The following is a 22777-nucleotide window of genomic DNA, read 5'->3' as shown; positions in this document are numbered from 1 at the left end:
GTTCACAAGGACAACGGTGGTTCTGCTATAAACAAGACAAGTGGGTGTCTGAGAGCAGAAACATAGGGAACATTGCTTTCTGCAAACAGCAAAAGAAATAAAGTGTTGCAAAGTATTTGCACTGTTATGGGGCTTCCGCATCAAAAGTTGTGAGTTTGTTTTTTTATTGTTATTTTGTTTTATCTTGTTTTTCTCTCAGTGGTAAAAACAAAAATAATAATCTACAACCTTAGAAAATCAGTATCTTACAATAGTATTCATACGCTTTAAGCTTTTTGACGTTTCTTAACGTTATAACCACAAAGTCACTTTTTTATGAAGACTTTATGTGATAGACCAACACAAAGTAGTGCACAATTGTAAAGTTGAGAAAAATTATAATACATGGCTTTAATTTTCTTTTATGAAAAAAAAATGTGTGCCATGTGTTTATATTTTCGCACCCTTTCTATTGAAATGCCTGAATCCAATCTCTACATGTCTGTCACAAACTTTATGCAGGACAACTGATGGTTTTCTTTAAACCTTTTCTTTATTTTTACTAACTCATCCATTAGGGTAATAGAGAGCATGACTAGTTGTCGTCTTACCAGCGGATAATTCCACCTGAGTCGTGAAGCTCTGCAACTCCTCCAGGTTACCATGCTCTTCTTTTCTCATGCAGAGCTTCACGGCTCTTATTTCAGGGTTTTAATGTAAACCCTCCAACAAACCTCTCCACAACTTCATCCTTGAAATATTAACTGTGTTTCTTTGTCTTCATGATGCTATTTGTTCACAACTGTTCTCTGCCAAATCTCTTAGATTTTCACGTAACAGCTACATTTACACCAAAATGAAAATACAGACAAGTTGAGTCTTTGAGTCTACTGATAGCAACACTTTGTTACATTTGTGGGTAACAGAATAAAGAGGTTTGAATATAAATGCATATTTTATTTGTACAAAACAAAAATAATGAAAACCGTGCACTTTTTTTCTTCCATGAAAGAATTACAAACCAAAATGTGTGTGTTTGCAACTTGACACAATGTGGAAAGGTTGAATGGGGGTGAAAACTTTTGCAAGGCACTGCATATTATTCTCTGTGCCAGTCAGCCCATGTAAGGGTCCTGCTCTGCACCAAGGAAGAGAAGCTGGCTCAGTGTTTTGACACATCAACCTGAGGTTGCCATGGTTAGGACCCGCAGCTACTTTACACAGATTTCCCCCTCGGGGGCTCTGACAGGTCCCATAGATCACTTTGGGACAGCCTCTCCCTGAAGAGCAGCAGTGTGCCTGTGCTGAGCGATAAAGGCTTGAGTGGCTGGAGGGTGTGAACTCCTCCCTTGTAAAAGCCTGCATAAGATTTGTTCACCAAGACAAAGATCAGTGTAAAGATAGTATTAGCTCTGTTAACGTCTGATTAAAAGAAAAACATAAATGCAACTTTTGCTTGTCAGAAATATATTAATCATTCAGGAGAAGGATATTAAAAACTAAATTACGTTTAAGCTGAATGTGACCATAGGACACTCAATACTGTGTTGTTTTCATAGCAAAACAATGGAATTTAGACTTGCCCATAATTACTGGTAACACAAATATATTCAACTTTATAAATAAAGGATTAATATATTATGTGTGAAACTCAAATCGAATATTTCCTAATTTGTATTAATTTCATAGTCTGCTCTAACTTGGACATACTGACTTACTGTTTATATCTACAAAATAAGAATATCTTTAGCTTTTAATAGGTCAATGATTTGCTGTTCAGGTATACAGAACTAAAATTTGAGCATTTTCTACCACTGAATGTTTTTCTTTTCCACTTTGGTTAATGCAAGACATCAACAAAAAAGTATCAAACTACGATACGAAAAAGAAAACATAGGAAGGAAATGAAGGCATTTCTAAGATAAACCCGCAGCTACCGAAGGCTCACATCTATGTGAAGATTTCAGAAATCTGCAAAAACTGTGCTTTATCTGATACAAAGTAAAATTGAATTGTTGGAGATGTATTCACAGTGTAAAGCATACCTTGGATGTGAGAGTCTCTTGAAACCTTTTGCTGTAAAAACAGAAGACAAACCGTGTTAACGTACATAAGAGAACATAATGTTTTTACTATGCAAATAGAGAACTGTAAAAATGAATAGCCACATTTGGTCATTTTTACCTATACAGGCTTGTAAACTGGAGAGTATGTGATTATTTGTCTGTGTGTTTGTAAAGTAATCAAAATATATTTAATCAAATCTGGTAATATTTAAAGAATCATAAAAATAAGTCAAGTGGCAAAACATTACAGCTGGTACAGTTCTTGTTTTCTTAGGGTCAGTCTGCAAATTTAGCATAAATCCCATTGGTGCTGTAAACTTACACCCACTGACTCATTTGATGGCTCCACCCATTTTTGCTATTTGAACTTATTTTTTGCGGCACAGAATAGTCAAGTTTCCAGAAACATTCCTCATTAATTTAGTTCAAATTGAAATGATAGAATCATTGCACTAAACCACTGCAGTACAGTGAGCTCAAGGGATGATTTGTGATTGCAGGTATTAGGTGTATCAGCTTGTAATAATGGTCTCCAAAGAGTGCCAGCGAAATACTTTCCAAGCCATTACACATCCACCAGTAACCTTAATTTGATTAATTAATGTTCTCCAAATTCTGATCTCAATATTCAAATGTTGCCACTGAAATAAAATACTCATTGTACTAAGCAACATTTTTCCAATTTGTTATGGTGGTCTAATTTTGTGCAAATCCTAGGCTCTAACACCTGTTTTTCACCAACAAGAGGAGGTGGTCTTCTTCTTTTGTAGCTCACTGGCTTTGGGGTTCAACAAGTTGTTATTCATACCTCCGGTATCCTTCATACCATGTTTGAAACAAGTGTTCATTTGATCTACTTTTGTCTTTCCATCACACTGCACCAGTCTGCCTCTGATGTTAAAGCATAGTAATTCTCACCACAGCAGGTGCTAAATGAATATTTTCTCTTTTCTGGGACATTCCCACTAAATTGTGCTTAGTTTAAACTTAAGAAAGTTGCTTTCACCATGCAATTTCGCTTTGATATTAAAATCAATCATGTGTTGTCTTTATATTTTGTGTGTAAAATCATCAAATCATCTTAGGTGGAAAGAGATTTCAGTCATTCCAATTTAACTAAACATTTTCCTCTACTCCAGTCAAAGAATAGCTTAGAGCAGTGTTTCCCAACCCTGGTTCTCAAGGTACACTGCCCTGCATGTTTAGATGCTTCCCTGCTTCAACACACTTGGTTCCAATTGATGGCTAATTAATAGAGTTTTATTGAACTGCTATCATCTGAATCAGGTGCGTTAAAGCAAGGAAGCATCTAAAACATTCAAGGTATAGTGCTGTGTGAACCACAGTTGGGCACTGCTGATTTAGAGATATTATTCCAACATGATGCTTAAAGCAAATTTCTTAGTCATTCCAGACTATCTGAAAAATCAGACAATGAATTTCAAACTTGTGAAAATTGACTCAATGTGAAGAAAATAAACAACTTGATTAAGATGTAAAACGTCACAATCTGTACTTGTAAAACGCCATGCACAAATAAGAGAAAGCTGAATATTACATTATAATATTTCTGAAAGGCCATGTATTTCATGTTTAGCTGCTCAGGCCACATGATGGGGTGTCTGTGTGTGTGGTCTCTTTTTGTGAGAGTCATTTTTAATGGACAAAGCTCTCACAAATAAATCATGAATTTTAGAAAAAAAGATAAAACAAACACAAACAGAGCTCATGATTTCATAGAATAATTACTTTCTCCCTGGGAAAGAAGTCAGTTCATTTGTGAAGGATAAATGCAGTTTATCCATCACAAAGTTTGGTTAATGTTTGAGGTTAATTAAAATTCAACAAGGGTTGTGTCAAGGGTTAAGAGCCAGCCCGGTCACACGGAGGAACATTTGGAAGCATTAATAAATGGGAAGCTGAGTTTCACAGCTCATAAAAACCTGCAAACGTTTTGGAATGTAGACACCTGCAGGATGCACACATGACTACCTGGAATATGACCCCTAGCAAAAAAGAAAAACACACTAAAAGTGTCATGATTGACTGAGTCAGGTGTGCAGCTCCTTGCCACATATTGCCTGCAGACACATCTTAGTATTGGTCCCAAAAACATCTTGCTGTCATTCCAACAAGAAGTTATGAAGGATGAAGAGCTGAGTTGGCAAAAGAAAACTGCACTAGGCAGTTGAATGCTATTTCAGCTGTTTAAATGTTTGTAATGGTGCTTCTTGTTAGTAAATATCAAATTTGAATAAAAATGCTAAAATAAAACACAAAGTGTTTCCCAGACTTTGTCACTAGTGTTCATTGTTATGGCAAATCTCTGTATACAGTCCAATTTTCCTTGGATTATTTATTCACACTATGTGTATAAGGTGGCTTGATCCTTAGAAAGGACCACCCAGACACATGGATGTGAGACCTACAGAAATGTTACAGCAGCTAATCTAACAATAGTACATATTTGGAGAATAAGGATTAATTTACTCTTAAACAGCCAAGAATATTAAAACACAACTGGCAATGGAGCAGATAACTTTTCCATCCTCCATTGTCCATTGAAGCTTCGTCTACTGGGAGATAATAAGACTAATTCAGCATTGATGACAAAAAATGTCGTTTAAAACTTCAAGTATGCACACATTCTTGGTTGTATCTGTTATTAATTGAAACACTTCAAATCAAACAAGGAGATATGTCACTCTGAATCTGATGGTTCTTCATTGATCTGGAGGACATTCTCAATATAAAACACTACTGGCTGCACTTAAATGCAGCCAGGAGTCCAACACTAAGCTGCCATAAAAGGAAAAACAAACAATAAAAGGCTGATGCAGCTGGAGTCTTAAATGGTCTTGAGTAAAAATGCAGAATGACTGAGATATGAGTAGGACACAGAGACTTTTAAAATGTGGTACTCGAGATGACTCTTGAGGCAAGCAACTGTCTGAGGTACCACACCACCAGCTACCTTTATATTCCAGCGCTCTTGCAATGGTATTTTCTTTAAAAAAATTAAAAGAAAAAAATCCAGGCTGCCTAGCTTAGCTGAAGATCAAATTAGTAGGAAATCGATACAAGTGATGGTCTAATTGAAGCATAATTTTCTTCCTAAGTCATAGCAACACATGGCTGATGTACGAGAGACTTACAGGAGCAACACTAGAATTGCCTGCTGTTTCACACATCTAAGTTTAGTGCTACTACCTGGAGACAGGCAGAGAGGTTTCATTATAAAATTATTACTCTGCAAGTGATGAATTGTAGTTTAAAGATGAGTGCAATCTGTCGGTTACAACATTTTTGCAAGTTCGGTTCTAAAAATGCAAAATTGACATAGAATGAACAAGAGAAGTCAGTAAAATATCAGACACAGCATCATTCCTTCCAACCTGATGTTTGGAGCATCATTTGCTGCACCAGCTTTTCTACCATAAAATGCTAACGTTATGTCAGCACTACCACACAACAGCTTTGTTTCCCAGCAATCAGACGCATGGAGTTGTTTTAACAGCTGTCTGCCTTGTTATGACGGTAAGTTCTAACAGCATTAAGCAACAAATCAACTTCAATTACGCTCAGTGCATCCTCCTGTTTATCACTGTCTGATGATGCGCTGCGTTTTTCTTTCACTTCTAACTGCATCATCCAAGCAACCAGATCGAGGGGCATTTTTCTGTTCAACTGAATATTGCATGTCACAAGTCAAGAGTGATTTCAAGCAGATTTCCATCCCAGTCTATTTATATTACTCCTGACCGCCTCTGCAGTGAGAGCCCCTCTTTGGAGCTGACAAGAAGACTGAAAATGTGAGGGACGGACCCTGCAGAGGAGGTGATGTGACACCGCTGCCTCAGACTGTCAGCGGTGCTGATAAGAAACGGGAGCTGAACAAAAACGTAGCGACAAGATTATCTCTATGTGAGAGCAGAAATGGAGTCAGAATGAATTTGGGAATAATAGACAGCAGGGGTTGAACAAGGAAACTAAAAAAAAAAAAAAAGTCAAGGGAGGAGGGGGAATGGAGGCAGCATTAATCTGACATGAAACTAACAAGGTCACAAACAACATTTTAAGGCGAAATAGCCAAGGGAGGTGGCTCTGGAGGGAGGAGTAGAGAAAAGGCACAGACCTCTTAGGGAAGGTGAACTTGACTGCATTCTGGATGAAGCCGTAGCAACAAGGACTGATGATGAAGGCGGCTCCTGCCTGGATGCAGTGCTCCAATACCATGTCTGTTGCAATTCCACATGCATGGAGGGCAACCTTCATTACAGCAGACAAAGACAAAACCCAAACTGTGTAATTCAACTAATAAAGACTAATTTTTCTTATTCAAAACATTTTTAAAGAATATAAACTGAGAGCACTTATTATTGATCCCTATTGATTACTTCATAATGGCTGCTGCACATAAAACTTCAAACTTGCAGACATCAGGAGCTCCAGCAAACAACAGAATTGATGCTTTCAGAGCAGAAGCACGAATGCATCAAGATTCCTATTGAGTGGGTAAACTCCGCGTGGTGATAAACACCTGCCCCTGCATTAGTAATGCTCTGCTTATATCAGGAACAGCTGAAGGGGACTAAAAGACCCAAGAATGTTTCCTGTCTCTGTCTTCCAGCTATTTTTTCCCAGATAAGCACATCTGGAAAAAAATATTGTTAAAAGATGTTTTTCAATTTGCTAAAAAGAGTTTCAATTAATAAATATCTATATGAGAATATCCACAAAGAATCTCTGTGCAACTGAGGTTGCTAAATCTATGTTCTACTAATGTTTTCCAAGAAGTTGTCATGTCAGGAAATCTGAATGGAAAACATCTTGACAGCAGAGCCGCACAACAGAAGTTCAGAGCTGATCAGGGTGGGATTAGAACAGCTGGCAGGAGCTCCTCCTCCACATGGGGAAGGGGAGATACAGACAGCCTGAGCAACATTGCTAAAGCCACTCTCAGTCACTGGTATGTCTAGACAGGAAGACATTTGGTAATGCTCTCTAAATCTTTATGAAAGTTGAAGCTTATGCACATTTGCTTTCACATAATCTTTGTGGAAGAATGAGCTCTAAGATGCAAAAATGTATATTTCACACAAAATATTAAAAAAACCAAAGAAACAATATGTCACATACAAACAAGTACGAACACGCCAAGATGGCAAAACAAAAGAAAACTGAAAAAAAAAAATAACACAGAAGACAGTTGAGCAAAAACTGTATCCTGTAAAGCAAGGCATTCTACTCAGAATAAACTCAAAACACACATTTTACAAAACTCTTTAAACGTATAATTAAATAGAAAATCAAAAGCAAAAGCAGAGCTTGAAATCCTGCATTGCAGCTTTTGAAAGCTAAATTACTTTTTATGTTGTGCCTTTGCTATTTGAGTCCTGAAATTGTGAAGTGGAAGGAAAAGGTTACAAGTCTTTCATTTATATTTATTTATTCTTTTTACAAATAAGAATTTGAAAAGAGTGGCATGAAACTTTATTCTTTTTCCCCGGGTCAATGCATTTTAGGACAACACTTCATTGTGATTACAGCTCCAATGGATATTTCCAGCTATGGAAACTTCAGTCTCAGAAACTCAAGTCATCAGTGGGAAAGCATGCCGGTAGTGTAGAACAACAATTGAAACTATTCATCTGAGTTACCACAATGTTGAGAAATGACTGTTTGTCATGGTAACATTACAAACACTAATTATGAGCTTTCTGTAACAACTCTGTTTTTATTTAATACTATTAATAACGATAAGGCACTTTTAAAGGTAGAAAGTTACAGATCACAGTTTGACAAAATTGGATGTATTCTCCAGCTAAACAGCAGGTTTGATATATTAAACAAGGATGTTCACGGACCTCAGGTTATTAAAGATTTATAATCACCACAAAGATGTCGCTTCAACTGAGCTCTGTATTAAATGACAAATGTGAAACAAAATAAACTTCACTTATATTTGATATCTTATTATGTTACTATTAAACTATCGTAAATGTAACAAATTCATTTCTACTGTAAACAACTCTGGTTGTTTACAATTAACATATTTCCTGTTTGAAAAGTTTAGAAATGTATCACTAGTAGGAGATGCCCTGTTTCTACCACTTTTCTTGTCTACACATGCATATTCACATTTTTGCTGCTGGAAATATTGTAACTTTCATTTTTAATGTTCGAATCGAAAACTGTAAAATATATAAATCTCTGATCTGTGCTGTGTCTGCTGGTCTTCACAATGTTGCTTCTTCACTGATGTCCTATAAGAAACCTCTGAGGTCTTGACAGAAGACCTGAATTCATACTAATTCCTGTTAGAATCAGACACAGGTGAATTATATCTACTAGCAAAGTTATTTCAGTTCATTAGCAATGAATTTTATTCAGACATAGCAGTTCAAATGCATGCCACACTTTTAAAACGTTTATTTGCAAAATATGTTGAAATCAATGTGCTTTTTTCCTTTTATTTCACAATTATACACTACTTCGTGTTGGCTTATCATATAAATTATATAAGTCTCAAATAGATTAAAGTCATTAAAGTCTAACAAGATAAAATAAATATGAAAAAAGTCCCCAATGAAGACCCCAATGATGAGTAAAAACATTGGACTTGGTGTTCCCTCGCCCGGACGCGGGTCACCGGGGCCCCACTCTGGAGCCAGGCCTGGAGGGGGGGCACGATGGCGAGCGTCTGGTGGCCGGGCTTTTACCCATGGAGCCCGGCCGGGCTCAGCCCGAAGAGGAAACATGGGCCCCCTCTCCCATGGGCCCACCACCCGTGGGAGGGGCCATAGGGGTCGGGTGCACTGTGTGATGGGTGGCGGCCAAGGGAGGGGACCCTGGCGGTCCGATCCTCGGTTGCAGAAACTGGCTCTTGGGACGTGGAATGTCACCTCTCTGGTGGGGAAGGAGCCGGAGCTAGTGCGTGAGGTCGAGAGGTTCCGGCTAGAAATAGTCGGTCTCACCTCGACGCATGGCTCTGGTTCTGGAACCAGTCTCCTTGAGAGGGGCTGGACATACTTCCACTCTGGAGTTGCCCAGGGAGAGAGACGTCGGGCAGGAGTGGGCATACTTGTTGCTCCCCATCTCGGCGCCTGTACGTTGGGGTTCACCCCGGTGAACGAGAGGGTAGCATCCCTCCGCCTACGGGTGGGGGGACGAGTTCTGACTGTCGTTTGTGCTTACGGGCCGAACGACAGTTCAGATTACCCACCCTTTTTGGAGTCCTTAGAGGGGGTACTGGAGAGTGCTCCTCCTGGGGACTCCCTTGTTCTGCTGGGGGACTTCAACGCTCACGTGGGCAACGACAGTGAGACCTGGAGGGGCGTGGTTGGGAGGAACGGCCCGCCCGACCTGAACTCGAGCGGTGTTCTGTTGCTGGACTTCTGTGCTCGCCATGGATTGTCCATAACGAACACCATGTTCAAGCATAAGGGTGTCCATATGTGCACTTGGCACCAGGACACCCTAGGCCGCAGTTCGATGATCGACTTTGTCATCGTTTCATCGGATCTGCGGCCGTATGTCTTGGACACTCGGGTGAAGAGAGGTGCGGAGCTGTCCACTGACCACTACCTGGTGGTGAGTTGGCTCCGGTGGTGGGGGCGAAAGCCGGTCAGACCTGGCAGGCCCAAACGTGTTGTGAGGGTCTGCTGGGAACGTCTGGCGGAATCCCCTGTGAGACGGAGCTTTAACTCCCATCTCCGGCAAAACTTCGAACACGTCCCGGGGGAGGTGGGGGACATGGAGTCTGAGTGGACCGTGTTCCGTGCCTCCATTGTCGAGGCAGCCAATCGGAGCTGTGGCCGCAAGGTTGTCGGTGCCTGTCGCAGCGGCAACCCTCGAACCCGTTGGTGGACACCTTCGGTGAGGGATGCCGTCAGGCTGAAGAAGGAGTCCTATCGGGCCTTTTTGGCCTGTGGGACTCCGGAAGCAGCTGATGGGTACCGGCGGGCGAAGCGGCATGCGGCTCGGGCGGTTGCTGAGGCAAAAACTCGGGCGTGGGAGGAGTTTGGAGAGGCCATGGAGAAAGACTTCCGCACGGCTTCGAGGCGATTCTGGTCCGCCATCCGGCGTCTCAGGGGGGGGAAGCGGTGCAGCACAAACACTGTTTATAGTGGGGATGGTGTGCTGTTGACCTCTACTCGGGACGTTGTGGGTCGGTGGGCAGAGTACTTCGAAGACCTCCTCAATCCCACCAACATGCCTTCCACTGAGGAAGCGGAGCCTGGGGACTCTGGGTTGGGCTCTCCAATCTCTGGGGGCGAGGTTGCCGAGGTGGTTAAAAAGCTCCTCGGTGGCAAGGCCCCGGGGGTGGATGAGATCCGCCCGGAGTTCCTTAAGGCTCTGGATGTTGTAGGGTTGTGTTGGTTGACGCGACTCTGCAATATCGCATGGACATCGGGGGCAGTTCCCCTGGATTGGCAGACTGGGGTGGTGGTCCCCCTGTTCAAAAAGGGGGACCGGAGGGTGTGCTCCAATTATAGAGGGGTCACACTCTTAAGCCTCCCTGGCAAGGTCTATTCAGGGGTCCTGGAGAGGAGGGTCCGTCGGATAGTCGAACCTCGGATTCAGGAAGAGCAGTGTGGTTTTCGTCCTGGTCGTGGAATACTGGACCAGCTCTACACCCTCGGCAGGGTCCTGGAGGGTGCATGGGAGTTCGCCCAACCAGTCTACATGTGTTTTGTGGACTTGGAGAAGGCGTTCGACCGTGTCCCTCGGGGAGCCCTGTGGGGGGTTCTCCGGGTGTATGGGGTACCGGGCCCTTTGATACGGGCTGTCAGGTCCCTGTATGACCGGTGTCAGAGTCTGGTCCGCATTGCCGGCAGTAAGTCGGGCTCGTTTCCGGTGGGAGTTGGACTCCGCCAGGGCTGCCCTTTGTCACCGATTCTGTTCATCACTTTTATGGACAGAATTTCTAGGCGTAGCCAAGGTGTTGAGGGGATCCGATTTGGTGGCCTTAGGATCTCATCTCTGCTTTTCGCAGACGATGTGGTCCTTTTGGCTTCATCGGATCGTGATCTGCAGCTCTCGCTGGAGCGGTTCGCAGCCGAGTGTGAAGCGGCCGGGATGGGGATCAGTGCCTCCAAATCCGAGGCCATGGTCTTGAGCCGGAAAAGGGTAGAGTGCCTTCTCCGGGTCAGGGGGGGTGTCCTGCCCCAAGTGGAGGAGTTTAAGTATCTCGGGATCTTGTTCACGAATGGGGGAAGAAGGGAGCGGGAGATCGACAGGCGGATTGGCGCAGCGTCTGCTGTCAAGCGGGCGCTGTACCGGTCCGTCGTGGTGAAGAGAGAGCTGAGCCAAAAAACGAAGCTCTCGATTTACCGGTCGATCTACGTTCCCACCCTCATCTATGGTCATGAGCTTTGGGTCATGACCGAAAGAACGAGATCGCGGATACAAGCGGCCGAAATGGGTTTTCTCCATAGGGTGGCTGGGCTCTCCCTTAGAGATAGGGTGAGAAGCTCAGTCATCCGGGAGGGACTCAGAGTAGAGCCGCTGCTCCTTCACATCGAGAGGAGCCAGTTGAGGTGGCTTGGGCATCTGGTCAGGATGCCTCCTGGACGCCTCCCTGGTGAGGTGTTCCGGGCACGTCCCACCGGGAGGAGGCCCCGGGGAAGACCCAGGACACGCTGGAGAGACTATGTCTCTCGGCTGGCCTGGGAACGCCTCGGGATTCCCCCGGAAGAGCTGGAAGAAGTGGCCGGGGAGAGGGAAGTCTGGGCCTCCCTTCTGAAGCTGCTACCCCCGCGACCCGACCTCGGATAAGCGGAGGAAGATGGATGGATGGATGGATGGATGGATGGATGAAAAAAGTTCTCCAAGTTATACTTTATTTATACTTAACACAGAAGATAGTAAGTTGTGTACTGACTTAAAAGAAAGACATTCTCTAAATACAGACTGAGATTTATAATTTTTTCTTACCAGGGAAAGGCATTGCTAAAGAGAACCCAAACAGGCACAAGAAGAGCAGCTCTTAAAACCTGCTTATTGTGATAACAAACACATCTAAAGCAAACTAAAAAGCCCATCAAACATCAGTTTTATGTAGATAATTAATGTAGATTAGTCATACAGGACTAAATTCTAATGCGATGTTTTGACCTTTGCCTTCATCGACACAAACCACATTAGTCAAACAGAAGTGCATGAGCAACATTTTTTGATAATTATTTATGCATTTAAAGTGAAAACCATTTATGCTTGATCATTTTTAAGGGGTGTTTTGTCTCTTTAATTGGCAATAATGAAGCCTTTCCTCAGTCTATGTCTATGTTTTACTAATTGAATATGCGCAATGATTATGTTTAATTTAAAATCATTTATTGCAGCTATGTTCATATATATGAACAAGTATGCTTAAGTGCCATCTCTGCAGAGTCTGGAGGTAGAAAACATTAATTAGTATGCCCTAAGCATGAGGGCACTTGTAAAGCTAATTCTTCATGAATCAATTTTTCCTCAATTAAAAAAAGCTGTCAGTGTGTCACTGGGTTCACTAAATAGATACATCATAGAAAGAATAAGGCTACAATAGTCTATTTTGAGGGCTGCACAGTGGCGCAGTTGGTAGCACTGTTGCCTTGCAGCAAGAAGGTCCTGGGTTCGATTCCCGGCCGGGGTCTTTCTGCATGGAGTTTGCATGTTCTCCCTGTGCATGCGTGGGTTCTCTCCGGGTACTCCGGCTTCCTCCCACAGTCCAAAAACGTGACTGTCAGGTCAATTGGTTTCTCTAAATTCTCCCTAGGTGTGAGTGTGTGTGTGCATGGTTGTTTGTCCTGTATGTCTCTGTGTTGCCCTGCGACAGACTGGCGACCTGTCCAGGGTGTACCCCGCCTCTCGCCCGGAACGTAGCTGGAGATGGGCACCAGCAACCCTCCCGACCCCATTAGGGACAGGGGTGAACAGAAAATGGATGGATGGATGGATAGTCTATTTTGTTCAAATAATCCCTCCTCTCTCTGCATCCATCCATGCATAAAAACAGTAAATTCCTGCAATCATCCAATATTTCATCATAACAACTTTCTGCCAAATTGCATTTAAAACTTTTTAGGTTTGGAAGCTTTTCTTTTTTACTGTGTTCTAATACCATCAGTCTTGTCATTATAAACCAATAAAGCCGCAAGCCATTTGACAAAGCACATATTTTGTTCCCACGAACATAAATCTACTGGCAGAATCAATTGTAAACAACCAGAAAATCGGAGCACAGTCAATAATAGCTTAAGCTAAAACAAAATCCAAATTACCTTCAAGCTCCACAACTTTTCTGCTCCTTAATACTCAAAATTAGAGAAATAAAGAAAAGCATCTCAATGGATCATGTACACACACATGCACATGTTTGTATTTCTACCCTTTTTAGAACTTTGCATTGGCTTCCATTCATTTCAGTAACTGCATTAATGCATGACCTAGACATTTTCCCTAATAATTACTAGTCATTTCCTATCCCTATCCAGAATTTTATTCACATTTTACATCTAAACCCAACCCAAAACAAAGGAGCCCACATACATTTTAATTTGCCTTTAAAGCTGCGGTTGTCATGAATTGCGGTGTGTTGAGGTAGTGAGGCAGATGCTGTAGACCCAGGCAAGATGAATAAATGATTTTAATAAAGAAAACACAGTCCAAGCAACGGGCAGCACGGCCGAGCGGAAGCCAGGGCTCGACGCCGGTAGCAACCGTTAAAACGACTGGACAACACGAAGGACTGAACGCACATTAGACGAGGACCCGACAGAGATGCTGAGACACAGGTGACATTAAATACACGGGAGGGTAATCACAGAAACGAGACACACCTGGGAAACAATCAAGGGGAAGACAGGACAACACGAAGACTCTGGGACACAGAAAACTCTAAATAAATACACAGAAAACACAGAACATGACAGCGGTATACTAACGGGAAAAAACAATTAGAGCCAGGAGGTCGGTCTTAGTGCTGTCAATCACCATCCATGTGGCGCTGCTACCCACTTTTCTTCCAATTTTTAATTAGAAGTTGAAGTTGGTCAGTTCTGAACCTATTTTTAGTATTTTCTGAAATCTCCTCAGGTTTTTTTTTCAGCTTGATGCACGTTAATGGTTTGACCTTTCTTAAACTGACATTTGGCCTCCATGTCCTGTTACTTTGATGCTGTTACACCTGAATTTCCTCACTGTGGGACAATAAAGGACATTCCTATTCTATTTTCTTCTAAATATACATAAACCTTTAACATTAAAGACAGTAAAACATATATATAGATTTAATTCTGTCCCATTCTTTCAATTAGCATGTAGAAATTATCCTAACTGACCTAAAAAAAGAACTATTTAATCTGATTTAATGTCTTGACAGTGAAAAACAAGGTTACATCTGCTGTAACTATTTGTGCAGCAGATGTAAATATCTGGCTTCCACTGTATGTGTTTATGTGTGCCCAAAAGGTTTCTTCACCCTGCTACAACTTTAACACTTAAGCTGTGAAATGTAAGCCTGGAGGAGCAGATGCTAAAATAAGGTTTTTGGATAATTAACATTCCGAACTGAACGTGACTAAAAATGGCGCCATGCATAATGCATAAAGGAGTTAAACCTACTGTGATGAGTGGCTCCTTCAAAGTACTGTTCAGTTGCATAAAAACATTGAAGTCTGTAGCTAAAACAAAAGCAACTGAATAAAGCCTCTTTCATTCATACAAGAATATGGTATCCCCATATCTATCAATCAATAAGTTTATTCACTCGATTTAACAAATTTCATCATTGATTCTCTTATAAGACTTACTCTACATGGGCGAAAAGGGAGCAAGAACAAGAAAAATCTTGTGGACACTTTCTCAATAATTACAGAAAAGATTTTTATGGCCACATACATAAAATTAACAAATTAAGTTGAGAACACTATATCACTCTCCTCATTGTTTACTCAAAAGTGTGTAAAACTGAAATCATAATTAACAAATTGCATCATCCACATTTGAAAACAAAAAATAAGGTAATTTTAAGTACACCATGTGTCATGTTAGCATGTAATTTGTTACATCACAATGCAAAATGAATTATTGTTACGATGGAATTTTAATGCAGGGAAATATTTTACCATCATGGCAAAGAGACACATCTTTTCTTGCAACTACATTAACATTATTAACCAAGTACAGCAGGCCTGTTATGAGTCAGTAGTTACAATAGTGTTCACTCCCTCCCTGAACCACCGTTGGTATTTCTTCAAATCCTGAAGATTTTAGTTTGAAAACCCCAAGGCAATCAAAGAGCACAAACACGCCCCAGGACGAAGTCAAATTCAACTCTCCCAATTTATTCCAACATTTTGACAAATATGCTAATGTCAGTTTTACCTGGGGGCTGTGTATGTTTGCAGCGCTTTTCTGGCTTTAAGTGGTAAATTATTTCTTTGTTATAATTGCTTTAAAATTAGTTTCAATTCTGTTTTATTGTTTTCTAGTTGTATCTGAAGTGATTCTCCTTTTGTCTAGAGAATCTGAAGGGCATCACATGGAGTAAAAAACAGAACTGTTGCAAAACTTGTATTTTTAAAAATTTGTTTTACATGTGTCACTCACCCCAATCTGAAATGCTCCAGTAAAGTAATCCAAATTGGCCTGAAGAAAACCAATGTTTTTCAGGCCAAGCTCAGTGCTGCGACGTTGGGCTCTAACCAAAGATTCCTCTTTGTTCTCTATGAGGATGATCTGCAATGAAAACAGGAAAATATCAAACAGCAATATTTTTTAAAACAGTTGGAATCAGCAGTAATTCAATCAGAGGATTAGGAAAGGAAAAAAATCCATAATATTGTGTTTTGATAAAGAATTTCCTTAGAGAGCTACTTTTAAAACATAATGACACAATAATTTACTTTGATAAGTAGTTTTACAGTCTGTTAATCTAAAATAATTATTTTACCTCATCTGAAAATGTTCTGCAGACAATACGCATTTTGTGATTTTTATTAAGGGGCTCCTACTAATCTTTGTCAGTAAAGCACAACCTATGATGATTATAAGGAGAGGTGGGTAAACTACCAAAAAACTGTATTAAACGACTTCAACATACTTTTACTCAAGTAAAACTAAGAAATAAACATCTAAGAAATTACTTGAGAGTAAAAAAGTATTTTCTAACAGAGAAACCTCTATCGGGATAAAATGTCTACAAGAGAGATCACTAGTATCACAATGAAGAACAAAAAAATCCTGGATAGAATCTCTCTTTTAGACCAGGTTTATTTAACCTAGAAAGTGGAGAAAGAAACAGCTTATTGCTGTACTCTCTGAACAAACATGCACACAAGCCCACACACACATATATATATATCAAGATACTTTACCTGGCAATTTGGAATTGTGTGAGCCAGAACAATCCCTATATGACCCTGAGAAAAAGTAAAAGAACAAAATAGGGGAAACAGAAATGTACAACATAAGCACAAAGCACATGGAAAGGCCCCATAAACTAAACATGAACTCTCCTGGTTTTTACAAAAATCCTTTCAAGGGTGCTGCTCAGTGTGCCTGCTTTCAGCTTGTGTGAATGATGTGACCTTCCCAACAACATCCACCTGACTGGAAATGACAAGTACGAGTAATTTCGAGAGATTGTTCCATTTCAAATGGTCACTAATGAAGCAGCATCTCATGTGGCTATAGTCAGATGGAGCATCGTGTGTGCAAACTGATGGAGCATCCATCAGTTTAATAGACTGATGGATGAGCATTAGTACCGTTCCACTGCAGAAATCCACTATTGTGTCTCCCGGCCTGGCTAGCTCTGTCACCATCGCAGCCAAGTTATTTAGTTGTTGCATTTTCCTGACGACTCGGATGTCAGACATTTTTCCTGAAAAGAAATGTAAACAAAACACACACAAACTCTTATCGCATTTGTCCAAAAATGACAAAGCAGAAGATTTTTTAAACACTCAATTCAATTGATTAGTTAGCGGAGGAATAAGATCTATGAAGAGAAGAAAGCCTTTTGCATATAAGGCTTTGCAAAAGCATTTAGACCTCAGGAAATTTGCTCAGATTTTGTCATATTACAACCACAGACTTTAAATGTTCACAAAATAAAACCAGTAAATAGCACTGTAAATGTGATTTAATGTGAACTTGTACATTTTATCTTGTAGCTTGTTCAAATATCAAGAAAGATGCAAGTTACAATAATCTAACTGTGATTTGAATTTTTTAATGTCTTTACTCTCATGTTTTCAGCTTTTCCTTTCCTTCTGAAAGCTGCTCAAGTCATGATTTACAGCAAACAATTTTGTAGAATAGTAACAGCACAACAATGAAAAGGCTTCCTTTGACCCAGCAGCATGATTCATGTGATCCCAGCAAACTGACTGCTACAACTATTTCTGTGTTTTTAACAAAACTTTTTATTGGAGTGTAAACAATATTTGTCCAATTAGTCCAGAGCACACTGCAACCTTCTGGCACACAACACTGGCATTTAGCCTCTGCCATGTTGTTTCTGATTTATGAATCCAAATTGATGAGGGTTTCATTTATCCCCCTCAGAATCACAAACATAAAAATATCAAAAACAGAGACACATTGTCTTACTGCCCTTTTGACTGCTTTGTTTGAGACAACAGGTGACCGGATGAATATGATTAGTCACTTGCAGTCTAATTTAGCCAGAATTAGAGCAAACCATTCCCATGTGTTAGAGTGCAGCCAAAATGCAACAAAGAATCTGTGGCCAGATTTCAAAACTACTGTCCATAGATGTTCTTCGTCCACTTTTACTAAGCTTTAAATATACTTTCACTACAAAGAAATATTAGCAAAATACTTGTATTTGCAATGTTGGTGGAGACAAATCCAAAAAGACTGGCAGCTCATTGCAACAAAAGAAAAAAAATAATAATTAAACATTAAAAGCTAAAAAAGAAAACTTTACATTCCACATCTTCATGACGCAGGCCAAAATGGACAGACAAGTTAGAAAATCCACAGCCCGTTGCACCTCTTCATGTTTCACATTTACATTCCTGCTCTCTCAAATTCAGGTGATTTTTTTGTCTTTCTGACTTAAAGTGGAGGAGACAGCATACTTAAACATGTTTTTGTTTCCAGATTCAGTCTGGGCTCTTGGGCTGGATAGAGGGAATTAGTGCTGGGAGCACTTACCTGGAATAGCTTTTTAAATAAAACATGCCAGCGCTTGAGTGTGCTGGAGGACAAAACCAACCTGTCCAACCCAAGTGTACAATATATGCAGGTCTAAGTAAGACTACTCGTGTTTTCTATAACTCTTAATGTTCAGTGATCGAGGTTTAATTAATCTATACATTTACAACAATAAATGTGTATATCATTAACTTGACTAGTGAGGATGATTAAATAAAATAGTAATTTCTTCATAATTTCAAAACTACTGCAAAATGTTGTGTTTGAAATAGAAAATACCTTATTACACTTCCACTGTGTATCCATATGCTTACTGGCATTTAACAAAGGTTTTTCTTTAAAGGAAAGCCAAAAATTATTCATACTTTGAGCAGAATTGGATAATTATTCTCGACCAACCAAGAAGCTTGTTTCAGATGGGTATTGAGATAAGCATCTCTCGTATTTATCACGTCATAATTATCGGAATATTACCAATATTCCCATATTTTCCATGCTTTCCTATTCCTAATATTGTACAGGCCTACATTAAGCCCAAATCTGTATGGAATATGAATCATTGTGAGCTTAAATTTATGTAAAGAAACCTAAGAAACAGCTTTGTTATCAGCTCTGTGAATGTGTTAGTAACAAAGAACAACAGGAGAGTCTATTCAAAGCTGACATCAAATCTGAAGTCACATCTCTAACCTCAATAATTGTAGAAATTGTTTCCCCTCTAGTTAAAACTAATTAGATTTTATTGGGCAATAGATGTTATTCTAAAAACATATAAAGAAACAAACTAAATGGTGTGACTAAAAATACCCTATGAAATCAAGAAATCCTCAGTTTCAATAGGAAAGTCTAATGAGGTGGTGAGGAAACCAAATTAAAAGTCTTTAAATGTGTATACTCCTGTTAATTGTACTTACTGCAAAATGTATTTAAGGTACCATTTTAGCATACATGCGTTAGATAGTTCCAACTAGGGATGCACAAATGAAAATCAATATTCAATATTAATGTTGCTATTATGATGGATAACCAATGTTTACCAATATTCTTTATGCAATGCCCAACCTTTTTGACACCATGAAAACAATTACCACACTGCTGACATTCCTTCTCTGCTTCAGTTAACATCCCACAATCCTGCACTGAATTACATCCCATGCCCAAATATAGCACCAATCATCTCGCCCTCCTGAAACCCAAACACAAATGGCAACAGGATGGAAATAAATATTGGTTATTCATAACAGACCGCTTTTACGTACTAATACTGATATGTTAAAAATGACTCAAATTGGCTGAAACAGATGTTAATATCAAAGTATTGTGCATTCATGGTAATCTATAAAAATAAAAAAAAATTCTTGAAACTACAGAAAAGATGAGCAGGAATCCAAAGTCAGCTTCAGCAGTTTCACATTGAGTAGTTATTGAGTTGCATAAATGAAGGATCACAGTGGCCATCCTGCAAACCATTGTCATAGCTACTGCTGCAATGCCTTCTGTTACACATGTTTTATCACAGCAGGCTTAAATGTCTCCTGAAGCTCAGTGAAGAGAAAACATGCTGTGGCAGCATCACTGGGGTAGATTGCAGATCTATTAGTCTTTATCTGCTCTGCTAAAGGGTGTCCAGTACTTCTGCACCTGGAAGGTAGCCACCATATCTTCTTTTCCTCCCTAAATGCTGCTTGTGGTCTTATCAAACAGGTCCATTGCGCTGATTAAAATGTGAAGACAAAGCTGTGGCAAAAGGGGAATGTGCAGGATCCTGCTCTGATTCCTCACAGGGTGATGGAAGAAGTAAATCCCAGCGGGTTTACTTCTAACCCCCCGAGGTGGGTTTACTTCTTCCATCACAGAAGGAACGTTTTTTTAGTAAAAGACACTTTTTGAAATTTTCTCTGTCATTTGTAATTTCTTTTTTGAAAAGAAAGCAAGAATATTTTTAAATTAAAATCGGAAATCAGATAGACTGTGAAAGAAATTTGAGATTTTACTGTTAAATTCCATAAATGGGACTCTTCCTCTCAAAACTGGTTTGTGGTTGTAATGACAAAAAGAAAAGGATTAAAGGATATAAACATTTTTGCATGGCACTGTTCGTAGGTTTGAAGACATTAAAGCCGACTAACATTGCACCCACACAGGAAAAGAGCAGCAAATCTCTTACTTGTATCAGTAGTTCCAGTTTTTTCTCCTCCTTTTGTGTTAAAGACCTAAACATATACCGTTCCAATATTTGAAGAATAACGTTTCACATATTTCCTTAAAACACACCTGCAGAGCGTTAAGACTGTGTAATAGCTAGCAGGTGCAATCCTCTGGTCCAGGTTATCTATTTTGTTGCCACTGAGAATACAGATCCCAGAGAAGAGAAAAGTGACTTAAAATGTGCTTATTGCAGAAATGCTCCAAAACACCAAATCTATTGCAAACAAATATGATGTCACGGACAGCCATGTTTACACAGGGTAAGATAAGAAAAAACAGCTTAAAATCCAAAGAAACTATCTATGAGGTCTTTTTTGCCACAAAAGAAAATAATGCAAATAATATAAAGAAACATGCATTACATGCTGATTCATTCTTGGTTGAGGTGATTGCGCAGTTGGAGGAGAAAAAGACATTTAAGTACAAAGTTTGCGTTTAGTAACCGTGATATTTAAGTTTAACTTAACTTTTCAGAAGACATGCTTATGTTTATACTGTTCTGCACAAACATATTTTTGAGAAAAAGAAAACGGATTGTGTGACGAGTTTTATCTGCTCAGTCTGTCCCTTGCAGCTTTTCTGCTCCTGCCATGAATGTTGGTAGCAAAGTATCAGGACAGGTGTCCTTCTTGAGCATTGCTAGGAACAATTTGAAAGATCATTTTTACCTCTACATATGAAACACAAGAAACATCTATTAAAACCCAAACATGTAAAAGAAAAACTAAAAAAGGAGTCAGTGTTTTTCTAGAGACTAAATGAAGCTGGATTTAGCAACCTTGGCTCCTGTGACACATCCTAATGTGAGAAAACAAACTATGTTTTATGTATGAGCCTGGAAGAGTGCAAACTGCTGATGTTCCAAGTGTTGAGAGCTGCACACTTGGGGTTTGTAAGAGTAAAATAATGATATAAACAGAGCTGCTGACTCCCAGAGAAACAACTTACTGGCTGATCGGAAAATTTCCAAATATGGGTCCAATTGGATAAAAAAAAAAAAGAGAGTATCATTGTAAAATGACTTTATTTCAGTATCTCAATTCAAAGAGTGGAATCCACGTTATATAGTTTACACAGAGTATTAGATTTCAAGCATTTATTTCTGATTATTTTGCTTCCAGATAAAATGGAGAAATTCAAGAGCACCAGCAGAAAGGTGACAGGCAATCGAAGAATGTATATTTAAAGAAAAATAAAAACATAAGAATGAAATAATGTACAGTAAGGGCAAAACTTACAACATACAAAACTATATAACTATAGATTTATCTATAGTTATATAGACTTATATATCTATAAGTCTGGTTTGGATATTAATAACTATAGACAATTGTTAAGGGTAATTATTAAAGGAGACCTATTGTGCAAAATTTACTTTTTGCATAGTTTTGCACTTCCATTTGGGTCTCCAGTAGGCCTGTCACAATAACAAATTTTGCTGAGCGATTGTCTCAAAAATTATTGCGATAAACGATAATATTGTTTGAATAAATGTTTTGCAAGGCACTATAAGCTCATCCTACACCTGATACCCTTGCGTGACTAATAATCATAATCAAACTAGGTTTTAACATGGAAAACAATATTTTTAGCATACAGACCTCTTACAAAGCCAGTGCCCTAATTAAATGACATTATAAATAGTGGCCTGAAAGTTTTTACAGGAAAATCAATTAAAAAAAAATATAAATAAAACAGGTTGACAAATAACATGACCGTATTCCTCTACCTCATTCCCACCTGGATGCAGGAACAATATAGGCCATTCCTAAAAAGATTCAACAGAAAATAGATCAACCGTAATGCTGCTGAAAGTGGGATTCAGTTTGGTTTGATGAAAAACAGTGAGCAACAACTCGGTTGCCGAAAAAAGATTACAGGGAAACCTGCTGTCCCAACTGTCAGTAAGGGAAACTTGAAACTTTTCAGTGTGTTTGCAGAAGATTGCAGTGACAAGAAAACCAAAGTAATGAAGACAAACATGTGAGGAACAAACTACTCAGTGTGCTTCCCTGAGCTGCTTTGGAATGTCTGTCAAAACATGACCTGACATAGCTGTAGGCGAGATGTCTGCATAATTACCAATCTCCAGCAGAGCCTCTCACAGGTCATGGCACATACCCAATTTGTCTGGTTTCAAAACAAGCAGACAACCAATCAGTAATCTCAATATTGCAGCTCGTAATGCACCCAATTACTGACTTTCTAAATACATGTGCAGATCATCGTTTGCAAACAGGTTCCACACTGATAATTAGAATAAAAATATAAACGTGTGGCTAAAATTGCAGCAATTCCAAGCTCAACTATATGGAAATCGAACCACGATGCGTTTACTTCATTAGTCGAGA

General features: G+C 39.7%; 1 protein-coding gene across 1 annotated transcript in view; it reads right to left on the bottom strand.

The window, feature by feature from the left end:
• The window catches only part of gstcd (glutathione S-transferase, C-terminal domain containing), a 50140-nt gene that overhangs the window by 5314 nt on the left and 22049 nt on the right, over nt 1-22777 (bottom strand). The window contains exons 6-10 of the mRNA XM_028018273.1: nt 16802-16917; nt 16409-16453; nt 15642-15770; nt 6181-6314; nt 2025-2055 (exon numbers count right to left, since the gene is read on the bottom strand). Of these exons, the coding sequence (XP_027874074.1) occupies nt 2025-2055; nt 6181-6314; nt 15642-15770; nt 16409-16453; nt 16802-16917 (455 nt within the window). The remainder of the gene's footprint in view (nt 1-2024; nt 2056-6180; nt 6315-15641; nt 15771-16408; nt 16454-16801; nt 16918-22777) is intronic.

This window comes from Xiphophorus couchianus, chromosome 5, assembly GCF_001444195.1.
Source record: "Xiphophorus couchianus chromosome 5, X_couchianus-1.0, whole genome shotgun sequence".
Classification (NCBI taxonomy): Eukaryota; Metazoa; Chordata; class Actinopteri; order Cyprinodontiformes; family Poeciliidae; genus Xiphophorus; species Xiphophorus couchianus.
The sequence above is the reverse complement of the archived record's forward strand: the minus strand, read 5'-3'. Positions and strand labels throughout refer to the sequence as shown.